The sequence below is a fragment of the Folsomia candida genome, unplaced genomic scaffold (genome assembly GCF_002217175.1).
Source record: "Folsomia candida strain VU population unplaced genomic scaffold, ASM221717v1 Fcan01_Sc001, whole genome shotgun sequence".
Lineage (NCBI taxonomy): Eukaryota > Metazoa > Arthropoda > Collembola > Entomobryomorpha > Isotomidae > Folsomia > Folsomia candida.
In genome coordinates, this window is record NW_019091193.1 from 10,305,545 (window position 1) to 10,327,042 (window position 21,498).

General features: G+C 36.4%; 1 protein-coding gene across 2 annotated transcripts; it reads right to left on the reverse strand.

Annotated features, from left to right (window-relative positions):
• Nucleotides 1-1,180: 1,180 nt before the first annotated feature.
• Nucleotides 1,181-21,003, reverse strand: LOC110847977 (CD109 antigen). Of its 2 annotated transcripts, XM_022095053.2 has the most exons (50): nucleotides 20,822-21,003; nucleotides 19,503-20,003; nucleotides 12,923-13,687; nucleotides 12,722-12,822; nucleotides 12,505-12,593; nucleotides 12,396-12,435; nucleotides 12,307-12,329; nucleotides 12,094-12,139; nucleotides 11,974-12,033; nucleotides 11,775-11,887; nucleotides 11,524-11,699; nucleotides 11,384-11,423; nucleotides 11,270-11,324; nucleotides 11,037-11,104; nucleotides 10,730-10,954; nucleotides 10,527-10,653; nucleotides 10,393-10,413; nucleotides 10,054-10,095; nucleotides 9,779-9,954; nucleotides 9,502-9,639; nucleotides 9,316-9,429; nucleotides 9,066-9,247; nucleotides 8,884-8,991; nucleotides 8,652-8,786; nucleotides 8,497-8,528; nucleotides 8,278-8,422; nucleotides 8,089-8,167; nucleotides 7,952-8,009; nucleotides 7,822-7,867; nucleotides 7,682-7,753; nucleotides 7,351-7,596; nucleotides 7,093-7,267; nucleotides 6,993-7,004; nucleotides 6,735-6,925; nucleotides 5,005-5,107; nucleotides 4,731-4,919; nucleotides 4,516-4,649; nucleotides 4,386-4,438; nucleotides 4,192-4,290; nucleotides 3,989-4,122; nucleotides 3,788-3,875; nucleotides 3,608-3,681; nucleotides 3,408-3,496; nucleotides 3,178-3,282; nucleotides 3,072-3,098; nucleotides 2,821-2,968; nucleotides 2,647-2,714; nucleotides 2,382-2,446; nucleotides 2,212-2,261; nucleotides 1,181-2,130 (listed from the first exon to the last, which is right to left on the reverse strand). In XM_022095053.2, the coding sequence occupies exons 3-50, from the start codon at nucleotides 13,675-13,677 to the stop codon at nucleotides 2,014-2,016; spliced, it is 5,433 nt and encodes a 1,810-aa protein (XP_021950745.1). In that variant the 5' UTR covers nucleotides 13,678-13,687; nucleotides 19,503-20,003; nucleotides 20,822-21,003; the 3' UTR covers nucleotides 1,181-2,013. The 2 variants fall into 2 exon arrangements, with proteins under 2 accessions (XP_021950745.1, XP_035702945.1); XM_035847052.1 differs by lacking the exons at nucleotides 1,181-2,130; nucleotides 2,212-2,261; nucleotides 2,382-2,446; ... (12 more) ...; nucleotides 5,005-5,107; nucleotides 20,822-21,003 and adding an exon at nucleotides 5,572-6,452 and having other exon boundaries at nucleotides 19,503-20,100.
• Between the last annotated feature and the right edge of the window lie 495 nt (nucleotides 21,004-21,498).

Here is a 21,498-nt window from a genome sequence, read left to right on the forward strand (position 1 = left end):
CTTCTTTAAGGGGCGACTCATTTGCAGAAATTGCAATTTCAGGAACTATTAAATGTGCAACACAGTTGAATAACATTTCGTTGCACTCACACATGAGTCGCACTCGGATAGGATGAATAAGCATGAATACGACAAATTGAAACTGAATGTTTAACCGTGAAGACGTTCACATGTATGCAATTTTTCTTGTGACTCAGATCCTCAGAAATTCGCGAGCTTAAGCAGTCCACATTACCTGCGCAATTTTGATATACATACATATTAAAATGAATCGGCTTTTGTCCACTTTGGAAAAAATAATTCCTTTTTCAAGGTTGCCCTCACAAAGGTGACAAAAGCACAATGTCGGCGATTCTATATTAGTCGCTTTGTCAGAGTGTGTAGTTAACCTTCGTGGAAAGAGAAAAATGGGTGATTGATGCTTTATTCTTGCGAAAAATAAGAGAAAAATAGTTTGGTCGCTTAGGTGGGTCCGGAGAGAAAGGACACGACGTTGATAGTTCGCGTCTATCTAAAAAGGCAAATAGATTGAATGAAACTCGGGGGTGTGCGAAGTGAAGCAACAATGACGGCAAATTCTGCTGCGCTTAATGTGTAACATCGCAAAGTATGTGTATTGTTGCCAGAAAGGAGAGGTTTGAGAAATGAGATTGATTGACTATTTCATAAAGAATGCTCTTTTTTCTAATTTTCGCCCCCCGTGAGCCATTTATTCTTGTCGGGAGAGTAGAAATGAAGAAAAGAGCACACGGGTGAGAAAGTCCTTTGAGAAAGTGAGATTAGAAATGATATCGTGCCGTGCTGAGGTGAATTCTCATTACAAGTGTTCCAATGGTATTTACTCTCCAGTCTTCATTTCCTCCTCCTTTCTTTCTTTCAATACGGCATCGATCATTCCCAGCAGCAGCACCCAGCAAGAACGCTTACTTTCTGTACCTCAGAAAGTACTGGAACTGCGAGGAAAGTTGGCTAGCTATATAGGTAACTCTGAAAATTCTACGTATTTTCACATCTACACATGTACATATCCACCACTCCCACTTGGTCAATCAAATAAAACTGGGAATCTTACACATGGAATGAAAGGATGTTCCTGCAGGAAAAGATTAATTATAATGCGAAGGACGAACGATAGTTTATGAAAATGTGGGTCAATCAAACAGATAAAAATAAGAACGTATGGATTATATGTGAATACTTTGTTTATTTCAATCTACAAAAACTCTGAACACTTCGTTTGTACGGTTTTACATCAATACAAAAGCTTTTTCCTCCCATTCGCATCAGGAAGAACATATACTCTAAATATTTATGTATGCACTTCAAATTCAACCTTAAGACTATACAGAAATCGTATTTTTATCATCGGGTGTTGTTGACTGAAATGACATTAAAGTACCAAAGAGCTTATAAAGGACTACAATAAGTTTAAGGCTTAAATAACAAAACACAACCCATTAAGTGATATTAAAATTAAGATAGAAATATTATGGTATGGCACCATCGTCATACATAATTTTTGTCAGCTCCACGTATTTATAAGTACTACCGCCCAAAATCTAATTGTCAAATAAATTATCTAATAAAGCTCAAACTATGGACGAAAATAATTTAAAAACAACCAACGTTTAAAGTCATATACACCGTGATGAAAAATTCATTTGTCAGGTCACTTTCTCTGTTAAAATCTACATAACAATCATAGTAGCATAGCTTTTACATACAATATAAAAAAGTATCAGAAATACTGTATAGTCATTTGTTACGCTAGTGCAACGTAAAAAACATTATTAATACTAAATAGGTGGTGTATTTATTGATTAATTTTTTGCATATGTATGTATGTTTAAATATAATTTTGTGGCGTACACGCTCCTTAACAATAATCGTGATAGTCTTTCAAGTCTTCAAGTATTTATGTAGGACATGTTTAATTATTCAGCCTTGCAAAACATGTAGAAAGATTCAGTTACGTTATAAGATCATTGTTGATTCCAACACATTGATCATTCGCTAATTTGGTGAGAATAAGAAACATGAGAATAAGTAGATGAACGTTGTAGATGTTAAAATCACAGATATAGAAGGATTGAAGATACAACTTGACGCAAAGATTGGACAATATGGGCACTAGAAAAAATTGATTCAGAATTAGATTATCTGTAAAAGGCAGTTGCATGATCATATACATAATAATAATATCATTATTACCATGTACGATCCACATACTTGACAGATGTCGAGAATAAATACGTCAAAGGCTGAAAAAAAATTAAATTAAGAAGTAACGTTTGGATGATGGGTAACTAGATATTGTGTTTAGTAAAAGTCTCATAGTGTCAGATGCATTTTAAAACCACTTGCAGAATGCTTATGCTTACCTTCAAATATTGTTTCATTAAACCTCTCTGGTGCATAATAGTCATAAACACGAACTGGCAGATATCTAGAAGAAAGATGATGAAAAGAGTCAAATAACAGCTATTGTCAATACGGATAAGCCTAGGACAACGACATCAATATGGAATGTTTCAAATTGTATATTAAAATTACTACTAGCAGTTAGCAGTCTCACTTTCAGTTATTATGAGGATTATTTTTTCGATTGCTGTCATAATGAATTTTTAGTATAACAATGAAATTTACCTCGTCATATTTGCAACAGGAAACCACCGCTCCAAAGTAAAATTTACGCAAGTAGGGTTGATCTCCAACTGAAAGTGAAAGTAGACCATTGGAGCAAATAAGACACGATACCCTTCACTTGGTCTGGTCATTGCATGTGTCATGCAATAAGAAATTCGAAACAAGGTTACTCACATAATCGAAATATATTACGACTTTGTCATGAAAATATTTAGCTCTTCGAAGGGTTGGAACAAGACCTGAGAGAACATATTCATCCAATCTTGTCTGCAGTATAAAATACCCAGTGGGTATTTTTACTTCCAAAACAGCCATTCCAGATCTTGATATGTTGCGATACATTGAAACGCGAGAGCACGAAAAGAAAAAAAGAAGCATTCATTATAATTAATTCTGTAGATGTTACTTTTGAAATAAATACCAACCTTTCAGATTCTTCTAGATACGTCCAGCTATAATAATAAAATACACATGTCTTAAATTCGTTTCACCATTATTAAAATATCATACACAAATTCAAGAAAATATTACCTCTGACAAGATGTATATTCAATGTATGAAGCGTTTCTTCCGTGGAACTTGCCATAAGTTTGCAAGCTGAAAGCTTTGACTGGTGGGTCAGTTACAAATCGCGCCCTGTGGGTAAAAATACATTTCAATTTTCAAATAAGGAAATTAAGGAATAATAAGTTCGTGTTCATTTTTGACATTTTTTGTAACATCAGTACAGTCTTTGTTTTTGTCAAACGGTTGAAATTTACCTGTCAACCCCATATTGAACTTGCATTTGCAGAATTGCATATCCAGCACCTTTCGCTTGAACTTTCACCGTACCGTATGCTGGATTGATCTAAAATGATAACAGCATGATAGTACAAACTCTGGAAAAACTCTGCTATGTTTCGAATCTTTTATCAACATTTGTTTAAATGATACTACACATGGAAGGCATATAACTTACATGGAGCTTCTGAGGTGTTGCCAAATGATCAGAATTGATTCTAAAAGTTGTAACTCTGTCAGGTACTGAAACGGCTACAATTCAAACAATAAATACATGTGTAAATAAATTAGAGAGACACATTGTGAATATTTTATTATGACAAGAATTATAACAATATGAGCTATGTCGTATACTTACCTTCGATTGTTACACTTAAATCGGTGACATTCCTTATGTTTGACCGTATTGTGTAGTCAATTAACGCACGCATGGCGGTTGCCGTGTCCTAAAAGAAAGTGTTACGTAATAGTCATATTCAGAAATCGAATGAAAGCAATAATAAGACACGAATGGTGTCAAAAGAGCTTATACATACAATGCAAATACTATATAATTTACCTGAGTCGAAGCCCACCCCCCATCGTACAATCTTTGAGTGTTGAGCCATTTAACAATTGGTTCCACAAAAACTAGTTCTTGTCTTGCCACGTAGACAAGCAATGCGTAGGCTGTGGCCTCAATATTCTCCGAATCTAGTAATTTAGAAGAAGCCAAGTTTGTTACACTTTTTTTGTTATGCAAAATGATAACTGAAATCATACCATATTTGTGGGGAAGTCGGGGTAACAGAAATGGTTTATTATTTTCTAATTTGAAGTCAGGAACTGGAACTTTCTCCCGTCCCCAATAAGCCAGCCCACCTGTTAAGCGTTTAATTAACATAATTTTAAGCCAATCATTATAATTTAGCTGATCTACACAATGTGCATTCACATCCGTTCCAAATCGAACTTACCTTCAAATTGTGCGTGTTCAGAAAGTATTATGAAAGCAGAATCTGCCTTTGGACTATAAAAAATTGAATAAACTTTATTGTTGTAATACATATTGCGATGTTTATAGATAGAAATAACTGTCCATTTAACCTTTTATTTAACATCAAGGCATAAGTGACCACAGCAATTTCATATGGACGGGAGCCATACCGCATAGAATCAATTTTTATTTCGAGATAATTCACTGCTTTTTGTCGCGCTACAGCTAACCGGGGGCCAATCACCTACAGATTATAAATTAATTTTATGTAACAATTGTATACACTTTACCCAAATGAAAATACTAATCAACCGCTTCAACATACCCCTGGCAAATCTTTGACATTGTGTAATGCAATCAAAACGTGTGCCGTAAGTGTTATGTTTGGGGAGTATGCATATCCATTCGATATTATGGTATCATTGAGCTTTCGATTAGCATACGGAGAAACTTCATAAAATGATCCCTCTTCAGTTTGATATTGTAAAAGCCAGGAAATTCCTTTTGCGATGACCTACAAATTAGGAGAATAATAGGATTAACGAACAAAAAATAAATTGAAAATGCTAACAAAAATATAGCACACTGATCTTACGTACATTCGGGTCTATAAATAAAAAGTTCTCCCACTCATTAAAACTGGCTTCTGAAAATACTCGACAGCAGTATGCGGTGACCCAGACGCTTGGACTTGAGTTGTTCCTTTGGTCAAACATGAACAAATTGTATGGAATGCATAATAAAGTTTTTCTAAGGAATTTTAAATTTAAATCAATACCAATCACTTCTAAAATAACTAAAAGAGAGGCTTAAAAACTAAGGCTGTTTATTGATGATAAGTATTGTTATGACTTTGTAAATTCCCTTTCGACTTGAACAACATTTGACATATAGAGCAAGCAAAGGCTGGGGGTGAGTGTTGTTCTTTTATATGTTTATTTAGGTTTTTCTGTTCACCAAACCGAGAATAGCACACTGTACAGTAAAGAGAAGTGGTTTCATGAGATGATTCATGAAGGGATACAGTATTTTTGTTGTGGTGCTTGAACTGACAGTCGTCATATTTGCATTGATGCTTTGGTGGCGTATGGATAACTTGATGCCTCTGTAGATTGGCTTTTTCTGTAAATCGACGTCCACAGTTGTCACAAACAAAACGTCCTAGATTATTAGTGTTTCTAGATTTTTTTATCATTTGTCTATCTGGGTTAGACAAGAAATTCAAAACTCCTTTCCTTGTCCAATCGAAATTCTCGACTTTTCTACAATTATCAACAATCAGATGACCGGTTTTTTTTTAATTGAAGGACATGACGTCATTGACAGGTCAAGCAGCTGTGTCCCGATGTCATCTTCTAAAGTTTTGCGTATGTCTTCATCATCCCACATGTTTACAAAATTCCCATCCTTATACATAGCAGATTCAGTATTTATGCCAATGTATTTAGTTGGGTCTGCTTCGAAATGTGATTGGATAAACCGAGACATCCGGTAGTAGTCTGCACCAGCAGCTTGAAGCGCAAGCATTGGATATTTTGCACTTGAAGTCGTAAACGAACGTTTTGCGATGAGAATGAGACGTGTTTGCTTAGTTGCTTCCGAGATACCGTTGAAGTTTCGATATTTGTAAATTCCAGGCTGATCTGTTCTTTCATATGTTTCACATACCAGACTTGCTGAACTACCGGACTTGGTTGACAGATGATATATTGGTGGTGTAATGTTATTGTAACTAATAAATATACATAAGTTATAGTTTCTTCCAGTTTGACGTATTGGTTTGTCTGCATCACAGGTTTTGACAACTGCCGACTTATACACAGATGATTTTAATCCTTGTTTCCCATCCGCTACAAAAGTCGTCACTTTTTGATCACAATCCGCAGATTTTGTTCGTTTTGGAAGAGGTATCTCATCCTCATCACTATTACTAGAAGTAGAACTAAGTATGGGTTTGAAAATGCGAGGCCGCAAAACTGGACCTTCCGTTGAATTGACTATTCTGGACGTCCGGCGAGATCGTGCTCTAAGGCCAATGTCCTTATCACTGAGATCGAAATCCATTGAATTAATTTAGAAAGGTAGAAAGTTAGACTTAAAGTATGCGAGAAATAGATAAAGAATTTGGAGTGATTTAAGTAAAATAAGACTTATTAGAAAATTACGCGAATTGACTATTATTCTATTGTATACGCGAGAAATGAATAAATTGGGTCTGAGTGAGCGGGCGAGCAGAAGTAAATAAAAAACGTTTCGTTGTTGGTTTGCGTGCAGGCTTCAACATTCGAGTCCCACACTCCTAGTCGCCTACTCACGGCTTACGACTCACCTCCGCGATGGAGGCTGTGTGTCTTGTCTCCACATCCCGAAGGACCCATCTTCGTTTTGAAAGCTTAGTTGTCTCTGATAACCAACATTTAAATTGTGGAATGCTTCACGATAAACCGTTTTGTTCCGTTGATTTGTCAATCTCAAATACATCAATGTGTATAGATTAGCAGCGAAGCTAAACATGTTTTGCTGAAAAGAACAAAACAAACTCGCATTAAAACACCATTAAAACCTTATCATTATGCAAAATGCATACCTCGGCGGATTCCTACAATGAATTACAAATAGAATTAGCATTAAAAATGGTAATTAATAAATTATTTATAAAAACCATCGTATGTAATCTAATTTAATACCATTGGTTTGGTCAATAACGTGGAGGTATTGACAGGCATAGTGGGATAAGCAGGACCAACAACATCTCCAACCACAGTAATCTCGGCTAAATTAGAGCTGTATACATAGTATCGGTCAAAGTCGTACGGAATAATTGGGGACTCTGTTACATTGATGTGCATGTACTGCAAAACACTGTTGGAATAAAATACAATGACATACTAATAAACAACGCATACTACAATAATAAATAAGGTTTTTATGACAAATTTCTTTACAAGGCACGACTACTGAGATCAAGTAGCACTGAGGTATGTCTGTATTGTGGCACCCCATCAGGTTCAACTCGAATAATCTTTGTAATTTGGTCTTGGGCAATTTGGGCGACGACACGAATGGAAACGCTCACGTCCCCCAAAATGGTTGGCACAATTGGCATGTGCACTTGAACTGCGTCTTGAGCTCTAATCCACACTAAATGTTGGTGTTCTCCAGTAGATGTTCGAGGGTTGTACGACTGAACACTATAAATAATAGATTATTGCATAATCATAATGCTAAAGAGTTGGATAATGCAAAAAATCATCAACCATGCTAATATTGACGAACCTGCCATAAGCTTCAACATGAATGAACTTGTAGTATGGAGAATTGGCCAGCACCACCATTACTTCAATATCCCTGGAATTAATTAAAGTTATTTAACGATTGCAACAGTAACTCTAAATTACGCCCGTGTAGGGTCAAACCTGTGCATGTAATTGAACACAGTTATGCGTATTCCAATCTGCTCTCCTGTTGAAAAAATTAAGGAGGAATTGAGCAAAGAGTAAAACAATCAAAAATATTCTCCACATAAAAAAAATTGTGGACACAAACCTTGTCTGCAGGTGTGTGGCATCTCCACATTCATGAAAAGTGGACGGACTCCAGAATACTAAAATTTTTATGAAGTCAGTAACAGTTTTTAATTGAATGTAAAGCTCACATTTTATCATTCAACAAGAGTGTCTTACAATTATTGGGGTTCTTAAGAGTCCAAAGCCTGATTTAGTGCTAACACCAAACGAAGAAACCATCCACAAGGCTGGTCGTCTGTAAAATGCATATATATATATTTTTAAAACATTCGTCTATTAAAGTTTTATTGTACACAGATCGTAAGCTTTGGTGCAATGCATGTAAATAACTCAAAGTCGACATACTCGGGAACAGGAACGGTAACAATGAAATGACCGTGTGGTCCAATGTTTATGTCTTTCCACAGCCAAGTATTGTCATACAATCTCTGAAGCCGGTTAAACCGATGAAGCTTAAAGTGAACCAAATCAGTTGCGTTGAACCATGCACCTAAAAATATGGAAAATAATGGATCATTTAAGCTTAGAGTATAATTCATATTTTGAACTTTATAAAATTCTCACAGTTGCTTTCATCAGTTCCATCGACACAATCCCTGTAATACAAATTTCATACTTGAGTTATAAATTACTTTTTCATAATAATTGCCCGATATCTCGTACATATATAATAGAGTGAAATAAAAATAAGATTCTAAAAGAATGTAGAATTTTCTCACCGTAGCCCATCGCACTTCCGTTCTATATGATAACACTGATTTCCGGTTAGACATGCATATTGCCCAGCGGTCTCATTACAAAATTCCAGACGTCGCGGAAGTACAATGTCGCTAAAAACAACTAAACCGGAATACCTAAAAAAATATCCAAATTTTAGCGTGAGTATATAATACATACTATCGACTTTTCTAATCCTAAGTTAAGCATTTTGGTTATTTAAATCAAGCTTACTCAAAGGTTCTATTGACGTCTATTCCAAATGAATGAGAGGGGAAGTAGGCAATCTCATCCGGGAATCCATCTCTTGAAATCCATTTGTGAGTTAAAGTTCCATTCGAACTACGTTATAATAATTATTCATAATTAATATAACATTAATATATTATAGTATTATTATAACATTAGTGTATTACTCTTCATCAAATTTTATCATTTTTTCCAAAATTTCGCTGTAAGAGATTTCATTTCCTGCTTGCATAGTATAAAACGCAGAATCAATTCCGGACAAACCAACAAAAGCGCCAGGTTGACCCCGAATAATTATCTCTACGAGGTTGTTGGTTTTCTCTTTTTTATTGTTTATTTTGACGGTAAACTAGATACAAAATATGAAGATTATTATAATTAACTTGTGTAGTTCGAGTGTTATAATATTCATCTTACATTATTTCTGGAAATTCCGTTCACAGGGAAAGTTAGAGAGTCAGCAACGACTTCCATATATTTTGAAACATGATAAACCATTATTGTAGCAGCTGGAGCCATTTCTGGAGACACCTGTTGAAGTAATATATTTAAGACTGTTGTTTCAAAACCTATTAAAAGTAACAAAATAGAATCGAAACTAACAGAAATTGCAAAGGTCCTCAAAGATGCATCCATGACTTCACTACCGCTAAGAAGAATAACCCCTTTGGACATGATGAGAAATGTAAATCGATCCATGTAAAAATTCCCACGGACATGAAACACAATGTATTCTCCAACCTGCAAATAGTAATATGTGCAATTTAGTATACTACTGCATATGAATTACAGTCCATTTGATCATCCATAAATAAATCCAATCGGAAAACCGTTACCTTATACATGAGCATGAATACATACAAAGAAGTGAACTTGTTACCTTGGGGGAACTGGTTGACGAAGTAACACTAATATGCCGATTTCTAGGAGAATGGTGAGCAACGGCAAGTACTTCTGCTGTAGCAGTCTCTTGTAGCTGGTTAGTGAAGACGGCGACGACTCTTATTGATTGAACATCATTAATCAATTGTGTGGATTGACGCGTTTTAATTGTACCTGAAGTTCAAACATTAAGTTGCGTTTGAATTTATTGCATAAGTTAATGTTAAAATAACTCTGAGTTAATCACAAAATTAATGGAGACGAACTACGTACCACCAAGCTCCTTTTTCAAATCAAAAGTAACCTTCCAAATGCCTGAAATTTAAAAAAAAAACATATAAATATGTATACATATTCAGAGGCTCACATTTCCATACAATACTTTTAGTATTCGTTCGACATAAGTCAAGAGAAATTTGTGTGCGAGAAGAAATAGAATTTGTAAAAAATGGAACATTCTACCAGTCCAGAAAAACATGAAGGACAATAGTTCACATTATATCAAAAACACAGTAAGTACAGTATAAACTCATTTCCCGGATCAATACCCTGATTTTAAGGAGTACAAGTCAAAGAAGAATATGCATATTAAAATATGTCAAATGAACTTACCTGGATGCTCAGGAACCATTACTAGAAACACAATATTACACAGCTTTACTAATTATCCTTTTTAATATATATATGTACACTTTATCTAGGGTTCCAAATTAAATTAAGTAGGCAAATATGAAATGCATACTTACCGACACTCCGTGGTTCTAAACGTCTTCGCCCACCCCCTCTTGTCATTGCTTCAGGCTGTACTTCCAAATTACTGGAAAGCAATCGAGAGAGTGTTAAAGGTGAGCCATCGTGATACGAGACTGTAATCTACAAATTCAAATAAATTAATGTGTATTACTCAAATCAGTAAATTGCTGTGAAATTATGATTTAAAATTGTATACATAGCAAGTGTAGGGCATCGCTGGTTTGAAGACTTGAGGGCTACCACCGAGAAATTGTAGTTTCAAACTTGAATTGTAAATTCTAGCTTTTGAGTAACCCTCAATTATTTCGTTCCAATAGTAATCTCCAACTTGGGCAGTGATAGTGACTTCAATATTATCAAGTTGAGGGACACTTCGTTCGATTTCCCACATACCGAAGCGGAACTCATAATAGCCTTCAAACTAATTTTCATTAAAATCGTCATTAAAACATTCCATTTAGTAATGATAAAATACACTGAATAAATACATATATTTATGTTACATTGGGAATATATTGATGCAGTATTGGATCATACAAAGAGGTTCTAAACGTCGGAGCAAGTCTTTCATCTATTAAATCAGAGAAGAAAATTCCATTGGCTAAAACTTTAGGATTCTATGCAAATTATTTATTATGTATATAGATTACAGTAAATGAGGTTAGAGAACTATGCAGATATTTATATGTACACATCATATTTAATGAAATGTATATTTCGAATAATTTTAACATACCAATTGGACGCATCGTTGCTTTAATTGTCAAATTCCCACGAACAGGAGCTCCACTCTAATAGGAAATAAACATATTTTGAACAATCCATTCAAACCAATGTAAATAAAACTTACCGTGAAATTGGCCACAATAATGCCACCCACGTAGTTATCGCTGGGGAGTTAGAAAAGTTGTATATTTTAGACATGGTATGATAAAGAGATGACCATAGATTTTATGAAGAGTTTTATCATAGTCATATAGGTGTACTCACCTGACGAATAAAAATGCTGGCATAGTCACATTGACCTCAAATCTTGGTTGGTAATATTCTTCAACGAAAAATTGTTTTTCTTCCACTTGTTGCAACGCATGCACTCGAATGCTATAATTTCCATACATTGGCTGATCCGACATTGTGTAATTTAAACTAACTGCACCAAAGTTGGACTGTTGTAACAGAGAAAGCGTATATATAATTACAATTAGGATTAGTAAATAAATTAGTTCACCCAATTTGATTACCTGACGTGATAACCACCTTCTCACAATATTTCCTCTTGGGTCTATCATGTAAACGTCCACAGCATCGTCAAACGGCCTCAGAGCAGTATTGATCGGCACCACACGAAATCTCACTGTAACATGTCACATGTCAAGAGGGTTAGAAAATTAGACGGCATCAAAAATAAAATCTCATTTAGTCTCGGGAAATGTAACACACCTGTCTGTCCTTGCATATACACGGGTTTGTCAGTTTGGATAAAGATTGTCATCGACCTCTCTGAAAACCGTAGTTAGTATTAATAAGTATTAAGAATAACTATTGTCACTGATGGGTTACCTGAAAATCGTAGTTCTGTTTCATTTACGAAAGCAGTTCCGCCAACCTGGATTGAATTATAATATTACTTTTTTTATATATAAATATTTGTTGCTCCAGAGTTTTCTTATGCCAACAGCCTTATTTATGAAAACAATATTCCATCAAGAGAATGTAGAATACATGACACAAAGATGCAACGTTTACTGGTTAGGTTATTATACTTGAACATACCAATCCGTTATCATTTCCTTCCACTGTAACAAAAAAAAAACATTTAGATTTATTTTGAACCTGGAGAAGAAATTTGACACACAACTTACCTCGGAGTCTGTAATCCCCGGAAATACTTGTTCTTGGTACCTATGCATTTACGCAGTATTTCTTTAGCAAGCAAATAAATGATTAAATGACAATATTCATCAGACTAACTCTTATCATGAGTGTTTCGGGGATGTTTGGTTGACAGACTTTAGTATCGGAACCAAGATCTACTCCATCTCGGAGGAGCGAAGCACGAACTGGAAAAAATCAAATAGAAAATCGAACCGTGAATACCTCAATATCCCTCAATTGTTTTCTTCTCAATCTTAATATTATTTGATATATTTTTTTTCAAATACATGTTACATTATTTGTTTTGGATCACCTTCAATTTCTTGGGTCTGAGTTTGGGTTTGGAAAACGGTCACCGAAACTCTATAAATTTGACCGGGTCGAACCATTTTGCTGGCGACTACGAAATACCGCCTGAGGAGTTAAGAACAAAAAAATACATTTAGTTGTGTATCAACATCTCTGTATAAGATAGAACAAGGTGTAGAACACAAAAGAAGTTTAGGATGCTTACGGTTCTCGAATAACGGTTCCTCTAAATCCTGAATTAAAACCGAAAGGACTGTTAAATGCAGGGTTTAGAGATGTTGATGGTCTTTGATTGAAGACGGAGTTATCAGGAAACCGTTGAGAAGTATCAGGAAACCGCTGGGACGTATCTGGAAACCGCTGAGAAGTATCTGGAAACCGTTGAGAAGTGTCAGGAAACCGTTGCGGAGTATCTGGAAATCGTTGACGGTCCCCATTTCTATTTGTTGTAGTGGGACCAGAAAAAGGATCTCTGGGATCTTGGGGTCTTGGTAGAGTAGGTCGGCCAAAGGGTAGTCCTGAATCTTGACCAGTGTTTGAATTTTGATTGGATCCGAAGGGAAACTGATTCTGATTCCGCTCTCGGTTTCTGTCCCTTTCCAGATTCCGGTCTCGTTCTCGCTCCCTTTCCCTCTCACGTTCCCTTTCTCTCTCTCGTTCTCGAATTCTATCATCTTCCAAGGAGTTTGTATTAGAGAAGGGTGGCCGATCTCGAAATTGCGTTTGGGCTTGAGGTGTTGGAATCACCGATTCATTTTCGCCCAACACGGCTGGTTGAACGGCTGGGTTAATATTTGATGCTGGTAAAAAGACGTTTGGAATTGGTTCCTTATTGGGTTGTTCCGAAACGACAGGTGCTGAAGTTGACGTGGATTGAGCATAGCACATGGATAATAAGATGATGAAGATGTATGACGACTTCGAATGCATCTCGAATTTTTGGAGCCTCTCTGGAGGCATTTGCAAGCAACTAAAATCAGAAGAACCAGTTGTAATTACTTTATTGCATATGCATATGTACATGTAATTAATCAGCCAGGGATAACAAGAGTGTTTCTCATAAAGTACCTGAAAATTAGGCTTACATATTAGGGCATATTCAGCTAACTTAAAGTCTTGTAAAATAAATAAGCTCGTTTCACAAAAACATCGCTTATCCATCGTCAATCATACACTATTTATGGAATATGAGTGTTGAACGTACTCTGCCGATCATGCCAACAAATTTCATAAAAAAACACGTTTTTCATACTTTAGCTGCAGGAGAAAAAAAGTTACTCTTTTTATATTCCTTCGGTATTAGTGTATTTATTTATGCATCTGACTGAGGATCACATTCGCCTGCCTAAAATTCCACCCTTCCTCCCTATCTGAAGCAATAAAGTGTGTTTACAATGTTGCAAAAGGTAAAGGGTTGTACTTGTTCATAAGTTCATACAAGTTGTTCTACATTTCCGAGTATTATTTCTGTTCAAAATCTATTTGGGTTGGTGAAGAGAGAACCCATCTTCATACAGAAGAACTGGGATAAGCTGTATGAATGCTACTACAATCTCACTTGCTTTGCATCTGCCTCTTATGGACCCGAAAACATAACCATGCGGATGAGAGTACGGAGGGGGCAAAGATATCGAACCTGGCTGGCTCTGGCAGCCGAACAGCACTAATCTCACTGTTTTAATATGATTCTCGTGTACAACTGTCACAGATGGATTCGAATTTTGCTGTAGCAATAAATCGATCTGCCGATGCAACACGCACTCTACTCATCTTCAGACCAAGTCTACCCAGGAGTACCACCAAGAATGAATGACAAGAGTGTTTCTCATAAAGTACCTGAAAATTAGGCTTACATATTAGGGCATATTCAGCTAACTTAAAGTCTTGTAAAATAAATAAGCTCGTTTCACAAAAACATCGCTTATCCATCGTCAATCATACACTATTTATGGAATATGAGTGTTGAACGTACTCTGCCGATCATGCCAACAAATTTCATAAAAAAACACGTTTTTCATACTTTAGCTGCAGGAGAAAAAAAGTTACTCTTTTTATATTCCTTCGGTATTAGTGTATTTATTTATGCATCTGACTGAGGATCACATTCGCCTGCCTAAAATTCCACCCTTCCTCCCTATCTGAAGCAATAAAGTGTGTTTACAATGTTGCAAAAGGTAAAGGGTTGTACTTGTTCATAAGTTCATACAAGTTGTTCTACATTTCCGAGTATTATTTCTGTTCAAAATCTATTTGGGTTGGTGAAGAGAGAACCCATCTTCATACAGAAGAACTGGGATAAGCTGTATGAATGCTACTACAATCTCACTTGCTTTGCATCTGCCTCTTATGGACCCGAAAACATAACCATGCGGATGAGAGTACGGAGGGGGCAAAGATATCGAACCTGGCTGGCTCTGGCAGCCGAACAGCACTAATCTCACTGTTTTAATATGATTCTCGTGTACAACTGTCACAGATGGATTCGAATTTTGCTGTAGCAATATTTCCATACAACACACGTTTCCATGCAGGATCGGAATCTTAATTATATGGAAGAAACTATTACTACAGGACGATGAACATATTATGCGTGCAGAGAATGACACTGACAAAATTAGGAAAGAGCGTAGAATGACAGTGACAGACTTTGCGTTTCATTTGCAGTCTGACTAATATGCAGTCAATCACACTTATGAAATTCTGTCCAGAAAAACGAGGAAAACTATTTTTAAACATTTATACATCATATTTAGTTATGAAACAGAACTTTGAATAAAAGTTGTTGAGGAAGCCAAATAATACGAGTACGCAACATTACATTTGTAGATAATATTTTTTAGTAAATACCGAGATGCAAAAATTCTACTTTACACATGTCAAAACTTTAAATACTACAAAGCAGACATTCCATAATGATCCTACCGCAATTTCATTTATTTCATTATTCCATTCCGAACAGAAAAATGATTGCAAAAGGGACCGACACGGGATTTCCTTAAAAACTATGCATTACGTCCCCTCCAGATTTTAAGAGTGAAACCGGAACTATCATAACATTACAATTGAAGCTTACCGAAGCCCCTCGCAAAGTGAGTGTTGAGCAGATCTTACGGCCCCCACTAACCAAACCCAACCCAACCTTAGGCAGATCTATATAATAACCTTCTTAATGGCCATATAAATCTGAAGGAACATTATCTTTACAGGAGAGAAGGAATGGATTTGTTAAATTCACAAGCGGTTTCTTTCCACTTTTATCGTGCAGTTTTCTCACAGTTATCAGTAAGTTACAAGCAAATGTAAATATATATATTGAGACTGTTGGAGACATGTGCAAATGAGGATTCTCCTTTTCCACAATGCTGTCACTATAATCATTACATTTTCATAGTATGCCTTCACTTAATGAGTTCAAAATTTTCAGCTAATTTTCACTCTTCCTTGCCTTTTGACTTTAGACTTTGAGACAATACTAATAATGCTGCATCCGGGTAGAAATAAATTTTCATTTAGAAAGACAGGGAGCCAAGTTTCTGGCATTCTTTGAGCATTAGTCCACCCACCCTATTCCAGCGATTCTACGCACATGAAATAAAAGGAAAGAGGAAGCAGTGTGTTGGGGTGGATGAAATAGCAGACTTTATTTTATCAACTTTCTTTTCCTAGCTCCTTCAAGGCAAGACAAAAGAATATCCTCCTGAACATTGACGTTTCAGGAAATATTGTGCAAATGCGTAACGTAACGTTCCGCTACCACCAGACCAGACCGGCATTGTTATTCAATTCAATTCTGTTTGCATTTTCATCTCAAGGAGAGCAAAGGAAAATGTAGCCAAGGCTGCCAAGGATCCACCCACCCAAGCAGAAGAAGTTATAGCTGGATATGGGAGAGAAATATAAGATCTTTGTCGTCCTTGCAACCGGAAACGCGTTGATCGATCTGCCGATGCAACACGCACTCTACTCATCTTCAGACCAAGTCTACCCAGGAGTACCACCAAGAATGAATGAAATGCACCAAGAAAGAGCTAACTGTAGAAAACTTGGATTACATTCCTCCCACCGGATCATCAAAACCCTAAACTTTTCAGACGAACAAAGCCTTGTTCTTACGCAATTCTGCAATCAGATCCATCCTCTACTTCTGAAAACAAGGATACGAGCGAGTTTGGGAAAGATGATCTGTGGCACGCACATTAATGTTTATCCTCCTCCGACACAGCAAAATTTGAAAACTGTATATTAGGGTATACGTACAGACGAAATCGAATCGAAGACTCTCATGTTCCTTCCTTCTCGTTTTTTTATCATAAAAAGTGTAGAATTAATTTTTTAAGAGAATGTGCCTACTCTGTTCTCTCTCAAACTTCAATCAGTTTACTTTTTATGAAATCGGCAAACTTTTGTCAAGCCCGTTTGAAATATATCTTGTTTATTGTCTTAAAAAGTGAATGAAAATCAGATACAACCAAGTACGTGGTTAAGGAATGATTAAAACCAGACAGACTAAAGATAGAAGCATAAACGTACCAAATCGTAATCTGAATTCGGGAAAGCATTTCCACGCGAATATGCGATGCATGTAAACTGCATTTTTCGAAAATGCAATAATCCCGTTTATAAATGCATGTCAAATGTGTTAGTAAGTTGTCTGCACCACGAGACGCATTTTATATAAACTCCATTCTCAGAGCACTTATCAGATCTCCAAAGAAATAAAAACATTTACGCGTCGGGCTTTAGTGGCTACAATGGAATCCATTCATGACTTTGACTTAGGACTTGGCACGACGAAATGGTTTTCCCATCTCATACTATCAAATCTTTTCCAGCAGATCCCCAAAAAACTAGGTTTTGTTTCTTTTTCTTTCACCAAGATCTTGTCTCTCTCCTCCGAGTGAGAGTTTAATTTGCTTTATTTTGTTAAACCCACACTTACAAAGCTATTCAGTTGTTGGTTTTCTTTGCCACCCCAAGAGTTTAAACAGTGTAAGCTAATTTTGAGTACCGAAAAATTTGGATCCATTACACCCTCATTTTAAAAATACATACTACAGGAAGTTAATGGCTTTGGAGTAATTCTCTTTCTCCCTCAGCGCACTTACTTCGTGTTACTTGCTCCTCCTGGATCTCTAGAATCTGGATGGATCTAAATAACCTTGAGTACTGAACAGAACCAAGAGGACAGGAGATAACTATCTCTCTTCACTAACCTCATCTTCCACCAATCCATTAAAGAATTTACAAGTAGAACCGGAAGAGAGAATAAAATCTGTCCTTATCTAAGCCCACTTTGATAAATAGTAGTGAATAAACAAGTCTACTACGATTTCCTGACAACTGAGAACGAAATTCACTCTATCTGCAATTACATTAATTCGAGATTGGTAGCTCTAACAAAATGTTCGAAATAAGTTAAATGCTCAAATTAACTAAAGAATTCAATCGACCAGTGTGTGAAAATAAATTTAAAAAAATACGCTACTAAGTAATTGAGAGGGTCAAGAGTTAACACCCTCGATTCATGTCAAGGTCTAAATCCAATTTAGTAGAATGTGATTATCAGATTATGAATGATTATTCTGATCATCACTGTTGACTCGGACTTAATTGATTTGATGATCTTAAACGGTTATCAACCCTCATTCATACCTCCACAGAATGTAATGTGTGATTGGTCCAATTACAAAATAATTTGATTTAATAAAGACCCAAGAACCATACAACCACGTTGGGTTAGACATGACATTAGCATCTAACGTAACGTGCGTAGCCCTTAAGCATCCGAGAAGCCACTTATTGCTTTTACTGCCGTTTATAAGCACCTGCAGTAATAAAGTAATAATAAATTGTAACTAACCACACCTATTCTTCCCTCTCCCCATTTCGCATAACATGACAACCGACCCCACACGTTGAGGTAAAGCTAAAATGCAGTATGCAGTCCACATTATGTAATAAAACAAAAATCTCATTACATTTACCCTCGTTCAAACAGATTGAAAGTAATTTGGTGCAGATAGATGGGCAGACCAGAAGAATCGGTTGGTTGGGGAAAGTGAAAGTAGAATTATGATACGAGGCGTTTGTGCTGTGCTGCATTGGTCATAAAATAAGCTGCCTCCTTCGTTTCTGTCATCATTTCCAGTAAAATAAATTTGATGTGTGATAAATGTTCTGAAAACATGTTACGCTGTGTAATTTATGGCAATGGTGTGTGTGGTTGCAATAATATACCAATGGAATAGGAATGCATTGGTTCATATTATGTATGTATGTACCAGGCAAATAACTAGGCCCTTAACTTAGGATTAGTTTAATTCAAATATAGCAAATCACAAATCATGACTATTATAATTAAGTAGAACGAACCACAGAATGTATTTTGTAATTCCAACTGATTAGTATATAGTGATTTGTATATACTCAAATTTCATTCCAGTTAAAGCGATAAAATGCTTAACATAAACAAAGCTAATTGTAAGAGCTCGAATATCTTGCATGCCTTGTTAGCTGTCGTAACTAATGCACCACTGATCTCTGATTGCCGGTGTCTAGTACTTCATTTTTGTTTGTTTAAATCAGTTTATACTGTTACATTTAAGACTAAACCCTTAATCCTGCATAGATTAAATAGATTCTCAGGGTTATCTTCCCAAAATTGTGAAAAATAAGCTTTCATGTTTGAAATTGAACCCTATAATTTAATGAAGTATTATTTGGGATAATTATTGAAACGTGAATTTTCGTTCAGCAAAGACGGGAAAAAGTGCAAATGACCTTACCTTTGATTTGCGCGTATGATGTCGAATGGATTAAATTCCCATATTTAATTGAGTATGTATACCGACACCGTCCTCTTCTCCGATGGAACAATTATGCTGGTGGGTGACTGGACGGCTTGGATTATATCGAGTTTAAAAACTTTAAATTTTGCCACCGATAAAAAACATTCGAAATTTTCTACAGTTCAAGTTCACACGAAATTATTTCTCGTCCAGCCAGTGGAACTGTCACCAATGCGATGAAATGATGAAGCAAGGCGAGAAAGAGAACAACACAACGCTCAAATGCATCTCTGTCTGGCAGTTGGCACTCAACTAACTCCTCCGGCCTCCCAGCTGCACACACACTCCAAACCGGACCGATTTTTTTGAACCATCCGAAAACCCGGACCCGCTTGATCTCACACAAAAAGCCAAAACAAACCAAATGCACTCAGCCGCTGTGTCTTCTGCTCTATTTATTATTTTTATTCGGCTCAACTCATTATTAAGATACACTTACTGTAATTTGGGGTAATGTTTTTTAGCCCGAGTCAGGGCTTATGGAACCGTCATGTCCGTCCGTCCGTCCGTCTGTCCGGCACGATAGAGCCAAAACGGCTGAACCGATTGACTTGAAATTTTTACCATATGCATATTGGACAAAGTTAGGAAACGAGTTCGAAGATGGGCGAAATCGGTCCAGTGGTTGACCGGTGGGGGTCATCGGAGTGGGTGGGGTCTTGTGCACCAAAATTTCAAAATTGTCGTAGAAGGCTAAAATTGGGTACAGTGGTTGCTAATGGCTCCTAATAGATAAAAATGACTCCAAGTTGGAAAAATTTTCATCTTAAGGGACCCTATGGGGTGACCCACACTGATTTTTCAAAATCGTCATAACAAGCTGAAATTTGGTAGAGAGGTTGCTAATGGGTCTTAATAGAAGAATATGACATGAAATTGGTAAAATTCTTATCTGGAGCGACCCTATGGGGTGACCCATACCGATTTTTAGAAATTACTTAAAAAACATTAAATCCGGCACGGTCATACCTAATGGCTTCTCACGAAAGGATATGAAGCTAAAAGTGAGCAAATTTTAACCAGAGTGACCCTCGAGGATGACCCATACCATTTTTTAATTTTAATTTTTTCCATCTGAAATTTGGTACGAAGGCTGCCACTTCTTGATAGCAAATATAGTTTTGGAAGTTAAAAATGGTAATATTATGTCGGTCAATTCTTAGAAAAATTTAGAAACAGCTAGGACTCACGGAGTCAGGGACTCTGTCCCTGACTCGGGCTATATTGAGTCTGCACTGTAGGTTTTTAATGTATACATTCGGTGGTAAGGTATAGTTTAATCAAATCGAATAAATAATAATAAATAGCTATTTGCCGTTATTGTAATTCGGCAGCACAAGCGATATTTAGAGAATGACGGTTTCTGAACAATGGATAGTTTGAGTAGTGTGGAGAGAGCTGTATATATTTTTAACTGAAGGTGGGTTGTTGACGATGCTTGTTGGTGATATTTCGACCGGGATTATGCATTGTAGATATAGCGCCCTATAAAAACAGCCACTCCCGGCCAGTCCAGTAACAATGCTCTTGCATGCAACATCGCGTAATATTTTGTATCCACTTACATACAACGCCTCACTCACCTCATCGCATCGTATAGGATCAAATAAGCAAAGCACTAAGCAATGCCTCAGGCATTTGGAAGGTGAATCACTACTCATTCGGCTCCTTCTTCATTATTTACTTGCATAGTATGCTGGAGACCTGCTACTCACTTCTGATATAAAATGCGAACGCCATACAATTGTTTACATAAACAACAACGCCAACGTCGCAGTTCTTCTACGGGGTTTGAGAATATCGACATAAGTGAAAGTCCAGTCTGGCCTGGCTAAAGCATAAACTGAATCAAACCTCGCCTGCACATTTATGGATTTCTTGAGAACTTTCACTTAATCCGTGAAAGTCCGTCACAATCACGAGCATCTTACTT